This window comes from Equus caballus, chromosome 17 (genome assembly GCF_041296265.1).
Source record: "Equus caballus isolate H_3958 breed thoroughbred chromosome 17, TB-T2T, whole genome shotgun sequence".
Taxonomy (NCBI): domain Eukaryota; kingdom Metazoa; phylum Chordata; class Mammalia; order Perissodactyla; family Equidae; genus Equus; species Equus caballus.
The window spans coordinates 44426467-44435477 of NC_091700.1; the positions used below are offsets into that span (position 1 = coordinate 44426467).

The following is a 9011-nucleotide window of genomic DNA, read 5'->3' on the forward strand; positions in this document are numbered from 1 at the left end:
TTTCTCCCAGTCTCTGTGGTGTCGACCCTTTCATAAAAGGAGCAACTTTAAACTAAGTTGTTTGATTCAAAGTATTTGATTCTGATTCCTCTCCTTTCTCGTCACTCTGATTCTTCCTGTATGGCAGTCACAGGCCAGTAGGGGAAGATACTCCCACTCCCCCAAAAATGCACAATGGTGGTGGTGGCCAGCTGACTCTCCATTTAATAAGGTCTTATCACCGTGGGGGAGAAATTGGCATGATGAGAGACCACGTGTTGCCTTTACTCACTCTGCTCCCTCCTCTGCCTAAGCTCTGTGCCTGAGGGAGCTTTATAGGTTCCCCAGATTTGACTGACAGAGCAAATGACCATGGGCTCATGTTCCCATGTACTCTCTCACGCTATACCTAACTCTTGTATTTGTCAATAAAAGAAAAGTCTGTGGCTGCTTACTTTTTTTGTAACCCACCCTTCTGAATGCTGTACTAGTAAAATTATATAATGACCTTTATGAGACAATTGGAAATTTGAACACCCGCTCTATATTTAATGACATTAAGGAAACATTAAATTCTTATTTAGGAGTGAGAATGGTGTTGTGATAATATTATGTTCTTTTAAGAGTTGCTACCTTTTAGATATGAACAATAAAATATTTACAGAGTGAATAGTATGATGTCTAGGATTTGTTTCAAAATAACATGGGAGGGGTTGCAGCAGGTTGGGATATGGATGGAACAATATTGGCCTTGAGTTGATCACTTTTGAAGCTGGGTAATGGGTTCATCATGCTGGATTTTGCTTTGTTTTGTTTCTTTTGTATATATTAGAATTTTTCCATAAAAGAAAGCTTTTTTAGAAAGAATCAAAATTGGTTAAAGTTACTTTAAATTCACATTAGAAAATCATATTTTTTCAAAATAAAATATGTGCAATTTTCATGATTTAATGTTAAATCGAATAGGAAGATCTAAAATTGGACATAAAATACTGTATGTCCACATATATTTACATATGCATGTGAATGGAAGGAGAAACTACACAAAATGGAAATTGTGCTCGCCCAAGCTGGTGAGAATACATATTCTTTTCTTTATTCATTGTTACTTTTATGCATTTTCCAAATTTTCTGGAAAGAAAATATGTTTGTAATTTTATAAAGTTATTTTCATAAACCATGCTTATGATGTTACATAAAAAAAGGTTACAGAACAGTGTATGATCTAGAACTCCAATTCTTCTTTAAAATGTGTGTACACAGTGTGGGTGTATGTGTGTGTGTTTATCTAAAATAAATAGCATCGGGGCTGGCCCGGTGGCGCAGCAGTTAAGTTTGCACGTTCTGCTTCGGCAGCCCGGGGTTGGCCGGTTCAGATCCCAGGTGCAGACATGGCACCGCTTGGCAAGCCATGCTGTGGTAGGCGTCCCACATATGAAGTAGAGGAAGATGGGCATGGATGTTAGCTCAGGGCCAGTCTTCCTCAGCAAAAAGAGGAGGATTGGCAGCAGTTAGCTCAGGGCTAATCATCCTCAAAAAATAAATTAATTAAAATAAAATAAAACAAACAGCATCGAATTATTAATGGTGATTACCTCTGGGTGATGGCATCATTGGTCATTTCTATTTTTGTTTCTTTGCCTCTGTGTGCATTTTCTTCAATTAATAAGTATGTTATAATCAGAAAAATGTAGCATGAAAATTAAAGATAGGTTTATTGTACTTCTTTGTAAATAAAGAATTAGTTATACAGAGCAATATAACATATAAGTATACGGAACTATGTTGTATAATATATACTTATAAAACAGGTAGTAAGTCCAAGGGAATTTTAAATTCTCATTGAAAGCATATGTTAAACTTTTAAACAATGTTGATATAAAATCCTTTGAACAGTCGCCATTATATGGCAATGCTCTTGCCTTCATGTATTCAATTCCTTAATAATCATGTTTCATTTTCTGTCCATCTGCAGGTATATCCATGCCAGTACCAGTCTTTGGGCTACAGGATGATTCCAAGGTCTTTAAGGAAGGGAGTTGCTTACTTGCTGATGACAACTTTGTCCTGATCGGCTCTTTCGTGGCATTTTTCATTCCCTTAACCATCATGGTGATCACCTACTTTCTAACTATCAAGTCTCTCCAGAAAGAAGCTACTTTGTGTGTGAATGATCTTGGCACACGGGCCAAATTAGCTTCTTTCAGCTTCCTCCCTCAGAGTTCCCTGTCTTCAGAAAAGCTCTTCCAGCGGTCGATCCACAGGGAGCCTGGGTCCTACGGCAGGAGGACTATGCAGTCCATCAGCAATGAGCAAAAAGCTTGCAAGGTGCTGGGCATCGTCTTCTTTCTGTTTGTGGTGATGTGGTGCCCCTTCTTCATCACGAACATAATGGCTGTCATGTGCAAAGAGTCCTGCAACGAGGAAGTCATCGGAGCCCTGCTCAATGTGTTTGTTTGGATTGGTTACCTCTCCTCCGCAGTCAACCCGCTAGTGTACACACTGTTCAATAAGACCTACAGGTCAGCCTTTTCACGGTATATCCAGTGTCAGTACAAGGAAAATAAAAAACCGTTGCAATTAATTTTAGTGAACACTATACCAACCTTGGCCTACAAGTCTAGTCAGCTCCAAATGGGACAAAATAAAAATTCAAAGAAAGATGCCAAGATGACAGATAATGACTGCACTATGGTTGCTCTAGGAAAACAATGTTCAGAAGATGCTCCTACAGACAAAATCAACACAGTGAATGAAAAGGTTAGCTGTGTGTGATAGACTAGTTGCCATGGCAACCGTGGAGGGCACACTGAGCAAGTTTTCACCTATCTGGGAAAAAAAAGGAAATAGGGAGACTGGAAAAAATTAGGCTCATCTAGTGGAACCAACAATAATATTTATATGCATCATTTTATTCCATCAATGAAAAGCAGGGTTAAATGCCACAAAATGTGCACTTCAAAAATGTTCTGACAGCATTTAAGCTGTGAGCTTTATGATACTTATTTTTAACATTGTAAATGATATATGTCTTTAAAATAATTAGCTTTTATTGTATAATTACAATGAGGCCATAAATAGATCTAAATTAGCTTCTATTTTCAAGTGGAAACCTTGCTGCTATGTTGCTAATTGTTGGCATGAGTTGGTCAACTATTGCTGTAAATAAAAGTAGCTATAAACAGTGAAAAATTGGTTGACTATAAAGGCCTCAAATAAAGAAAACTTCGCTTTAAAACTTACCATGATACATATTTTGAACAACAACAAGACACTAAGGACAGTGTTATGAAGTCTGTATTGCTAAGATTATTAAATGAAATACTTGACAACTTTTTCATTCCTGCTTTTTCATAGATGTCATTTTGAAATGTTCACAACGTTGCTGGCATTTGCTGCATTTCAGGCTAATTCCTCTCAGAAGTGAAAAAGATTTTAAATGTTATTTAATAACGACTGCTGCTTTCTCTTCTATTTATGCTTAATTCTGAATTTCCAAGGTGGTCTTGTTTAGTGTTTGTTCTACCAGGTAAGCTATCAAAAGGATAATTTAACATTACCAAATGCATTTCTAGAAATTGCTTCTCCTAAGCAGCACCACAGAGGTCTTTGGTTACTTGCTCTGTAGTGACTGCATCGTGCATGTGCTCCTTTGAGCAGGAAGCCGTATTGATGTAACTGTGTCAGGATTGAGGAAAAAACTCAGGTTTTTGGCTACTGACAGCAGTAGGGTCCTAGGACATCTCTGTAAAAGGCAGTGACTTTCCTATTGGTACCCATCGGGTAAGCTGATGCTTTCAGATCAATCAATTTATATAATTTACTAAAACTGTTCAGCTTTGGTTTCACAATCATCTATGGAGCGCATACTATCTGTGAAGGAATTTCCTAGCCACCAAGGATCTAAAAATACTTAAAACTAGATCTTTGCCTTTAAAGAAAATGTCCTAATTGAAACGGTCCTTGTCAAAAAAATGTTAATTAACAGACTTATTTTGAGAATCAGTTCAATTTATTTTCTTCTTATCTGGTTCAGAAACAGATTTGTTTCAACTCTGAGGGTAGTTTCTCAGTAACTTTCCTGATCGGTTGCCAGTGAATAACAGCCAAACAAAAAAGGGGGGCAAATATCACCTAAAGTCAAAATTGGCAATTAGTTTAGAAATAGGCATTTCAGCCTGGACCCAACCTATGACTATCAAAGTTTTGAGCAAAATTTTTGTTCCGCTTCCCTAAAAATCAACTCATTTATTACTCACTGAAATTGGATTCTCCTAAATAAAAAAGCAGTAATATAATATTTTGTAGAAAAGTTTGCTAAAGAGATCAACAACATTGAATTCACCTTGATATTATATAATTGTGCATTATTATTGGAATAGATGTTAGGTATGTGACTATAATACTGAAGCATTTCTATTGAATGAGAAATAGTTTTTTGCTCTAAGCTGTTTGAAAAAAATTATAGATTTGAAGACTAAAGAATATGAGAGGTGCTATTGTGTGGTTGGAAATGCATTGGGGCTATCCTGATTATGTCCTTATACATACACTGAAAGGTGTTTTTTTCAAAGCTAGAATTTATATTAAGCCTCCAGTATCGAGGCTACATTTGAACTGAACTACTTCAATGATTATACCATACTAACTCGTCAAAATACAAATGTTAAAAAGTCTCACTCTAATGTATTTTGCCTTAGTTTATAACTCTGCTCATCTCATTGTATACTAGAGAAAAGATTACAGATTCTACCCCTATATACTCAATCTTGATCAGAATCAACATAAATACTGCCTGACAGATGTCTTTTGACTAAATATATTACAAATGTGTATGTTTTTTCTCTCCATAAGTATCTATTCAAGTGTATATAGACAAACATATATCTGTATACATGTACAGACCTGTTCCCATGCACTTTATTTAATGTTTATATATTTATACGGAGAAAAAGCAAGAGTCATTAATGAAGACACTCAGTATATACACATGTGTGCATGTTTGTATCATGTCAATTTAAATGTGAATTCATGTTCTAATCTTTCTATGACCTTCCATTGCTGTCAAAGCAGATTAAAATGTAACAGAATTATCGGCTCTTTAAATAAACTGGAAGTTGACCTAATTTTGGGGAAGACACAATTCTATGAGGGTGGGGAAAACCATGATCGATCTTAAATAAAATGGTACCTTTGGGCCTTGTGTTTAGTCTGGGGACTTTCTAACTACAGAGGCTTTTTAAATACACCCCCTACTCCAGTGAAACAGTCTTTGAATGATATATGGAGCTATGATTAAAGGACTCACTCCTAGTTAATCCTATTAAAATAGGGTAAATAACCTTACTCTACTTTAAGTTGAATGGTAGATTCTTGTATACTTAAAGAAAGGAATTTAATGTCATAATTAGGGAAAACTCTGTTTAAACATGCTTAATCTCCTTGGCCACAGCGCCATCTCGTGGTCATTTTTTAAAGTGCTACTGCGGCCAAATTGAACTAAGTTCCTGTACCGCTTTTGGCAAAGGATGCTTCTTCCATTTGTGCATCAATGAAACATATTTATAAAGTGTAAAATTATTCTGTGCCATGTGTAACAAATATAGTGAGGATTATTTTATGTAATGATTTTAATCAAGGCGATTGTAAAAGATTTCAAGAAAGAATGAATAATTGTAAATAAAGTATACTCAAAAATGAATGCAATTTTGTGAAGCCATAGCTGTGCCTACTAAAGGCAGATGCCCAAAACCTCCCAGGACATCAGGCTTGGAACTCCAGATATCATCCAGATATTATGAGAGGACAAAGTCTGTGCTTCTGGAGCTCAGTGAGAGAGCTGGGACCCACCTGGTCCAGTTAGATTTATGATTGTGATACAGTTTCCAGTTACCTGCAGCAGAAAAAGGCTCTGTGTTTGATCACTAAATCTGGTTCCACACAGCCTTGGAACATAGAGAACGGCTGCTGTATCCCCGACACAGGCAGGTACCTGTGGGTACCTGTGTACAGGTGTGCCCCAAGACACGCACAGGTGCATTTACACACACACACACACACACTTAATCACATACACATACACACATTTTCACAGGAGATAACTTCAGGAATTAAAGTAAAACCAAGGAGACACAGTATCCTTAAATAAACTGGAAAGTTGCCCTGGTTCGTCACTTCACCTCTAAGTGTAGGAAAAGCTTATGAAGCAGGGACAGTAGGTATCTTTTCCAGGTGTTTATAGCTCCAGGTGTTGAGTATCCACCATGTGCCAGGCATTACGCAGGTTGCTTCACTTGCTTTACCTGATGGAATCTTCACAACAATCCTACAAGGTAGGTATTATTATTCCTTCTTTCTCATAGATTAAGAAATTGAGATTCAGAGCAGTTAGTAACATGCCCATGGTCACACAGCTGGCAAGAAAAGTGGCAAGTTCAAGCCAGGGTCATCTGACTCTGAAGCATAAATTCTTTCCCCTACCCAATCCCATACAGGAGAAAGAGCGATGGGTTCAGGACCAAAACGTGCAAGTTCCCGTCTTAGCTTCTCTGCTCGCTGGTTATATGAACTTGGACAATCCACTTAATAACTCTGTGCCTCGATTTTGTTGTCTCTAAAATGGAGCTATTAGTACCTGTCCTGGCTAACTGACATCGCTTAAATGAGATCATGGCTATGGCTGTGCTTAATAACCTGTAAAACACTATGTAAATGTTATAAACACGCTGTTATTAAAAAGAAAAAAACCACAAATTATTAGCCATCAGAGCAAATTCTGGACAAAGTTGTGGGATAGGAAAAATTATTATTCAACAGCTTCTACTATCCTTCCTGTAAATGCTTCTCATTTTTTAAAACTTTTTACTTCTGCCTTGTCCTCATCATGACACAGAGCTCCCTTGTTGGTACCCTTTTTTCTATGCTTCCACCAAAACTTACCCATGCTATGACCCATTCCCTCAGGTTTCTACTCTCTGCTAGAGCACTAATAAGTAATTCGAGCTGATAAACCATTGTCTGTCACTGAGACCCTGTAGCTGTCCACCATAATCATACTCCAAAAGGCAGAAACCAAAGGCAAAACATTAGACACCAGTGAGAAAGAAATTTGGAGACAAGAAATATTTTCCCAGTATCACTCAGCCCCCTCAAAAAAACAAGTACCTTCAGACTCTTCATAATTTATATAAAGTTTTATAACAATATTGAATTTTAATCCACAATAATAATGATAATTTTGAAAGAAACATCTGTGACTTTTAAGATTTCATTCTAAACTGAGAACAATAATAATGTTACTAAGCTTATTCTCAAGTTCAAAGCCACTGGATGTTTGCCCCAGCAAATATGCAGTAAGACAAAACTTCTTTGTTAATTTTTGATTATTTTTGCAGGTGGTTTGCAAAAACAAATGGTTTCCTTATTTTCCCTCAGCAGTATACACACCAATCACAGCTCTATTCTTCCTTTTTGCTATTTAACAGCAGTATGTCCACCTAAGCCAACACATTATGGGAAGTTTTCATACCCAGTGGAGCCTCTGGATTTGATGTGACTCCATTGCTGCAGAAGACCGAAGCAGGAAACCTCGCTCCAATCTGCCACTCCTGTGTGACCCTGAACAAGTCAAAGCCACTTTTCCCTCAAGTGTATAATGAAGGTCTTAGAGTCAATGATCTCTGCAGGAAGTCTCTTCTAGGTCTGTGCTTATCTGAATGCTAGGGAAACCAGTCAAGCCTTCAATGAACCAAGGCACAGCTTTATATGTGAAGAATATTCTGGAACTCACGATTCTCACATTCTCCTAAATTCTTTAGATGAATTTCAAATAAATGACAGCTTTTAATTTTATATAGGTATCTTATGAGAAAAATCAAAGGTTAATGATCTAAGGGATTTCTAAGGTAGGAGATCAAGAGTCAGATCTCGACAGAAATGATTCCTGCTGTGGCATTCTTCTCAGTCAGCCTGTCTCCTGCACAGGTTGTAGCTGCTGTGAGATATTGGGTTGCTCTTTTTAACAGCCTCCAGACATTCTGAGGAACAAGTGCTCTCACTACTTGAGTTCAATTTCCTTGAAGGGTTAAAATTTAAAAACTCAAAAAGATTTAAAATTCATGGAGCCGAAAAGATCTCTTTTTTTAGAAGCTCGATTTTTGTTGAAAGTGAGCCAAGGTCATTTAAGTTTTTATTTAGAATTAAGATTATGAGATCTTAAAAGGGTCTTTACTCTGTCTTCTAGAGAACAGCACAATTTGTACTTCCTGTCCTACGCTTATTTCAGATATTGAAAGGTAGTATGTCCCATTATTCAGATGATATTGTCTAAGTTAGGGTGACTCCAAGTGCAGAACTGAAACAAGAACTCGGGTGCAGGTTGTTTATGTGGGAAGTGATCCTAGGAAGCAGATAGAATTAAGGAAGAAGTAAAAGTCCATTTAAGAATGTGGTATCAAGGGTACTGCAGACAGTTAGGGCTCAGTTCCGCTAGCAGTGGGAGATGAGTCGAAACTCTTCACCACAGCTGCCTGAAGGCCAAGGTGGGCCAAAGGCACCTGGTCAAGATCTGGCATGAATGTTTTACCCGGCTGGTGATTAAAATCAATGCTCCCCCAGGGCTGGCCCCATGGCCGAGTGGTTAAATTCACGCGCTCCGCTGCAGGTGGCCCAGTGTTTCATTGGTTCGAATCCTGGGCGCGGACATGGCACTGCTTATCAAACCACGCTGAGGCAGCGTCCCACATGCCACAACTAGAAGGACCCACAACGAAGAACATACAACTATGTACCAGGGGACTTTGGGGAGAAAAAGGAAAAAAATAAAATCTTTAAAAAAAAAAAAAGCAATGGTCCCAAAAATGAATATGCCTCTTCAATAGAAAATGGTACTATTATGGTTAACAACAATTTTTAAATAAACGTACGTTCATATCATGCAATTGCACCTAAACTTATTGCTGAGACCCCAGGACCAGCACACACATTTTACATAGAATCAAGCTCAGAGGCATGCTGCAGGTAATTCCTTCTGG

General features: G+C 37.7%; 1 protein-coding gene across 5 annotated transcripts in view; it reads left to right on the plus strand.

Annotated features, from left to right (window-relative positions):
* HTR2A (5-hydroxytryptamine receptor 2A) overlaps nucleotides 1–5680 on the plus strand; it is a 57597-nt gene extending 51917 nt beyond the window's left edge. For 4 of the 5 annotated variants that reach the window (XM_014732013.3, XM_070239217.1, XM_014732014.3 and 1 more), the window contains one exon: nucleotides 1955–5680. In XM_014732013.3, coding sequence (XP_014587499.1) covers nucleotides 1955–2754 — 800 coding nt within the window. In that variant the 3' untranslated portion in view covers nucleotides 2755–5680. The remainder of the gene's footprint in view (nucleotides 1–1954) is intronic. The other variant, NM_001081784.1, reaches the window with a different exon arrangement.
* The last annotated feature ends 3331 nt before the right edge of the window (nucleotides 5681–9011 follow it).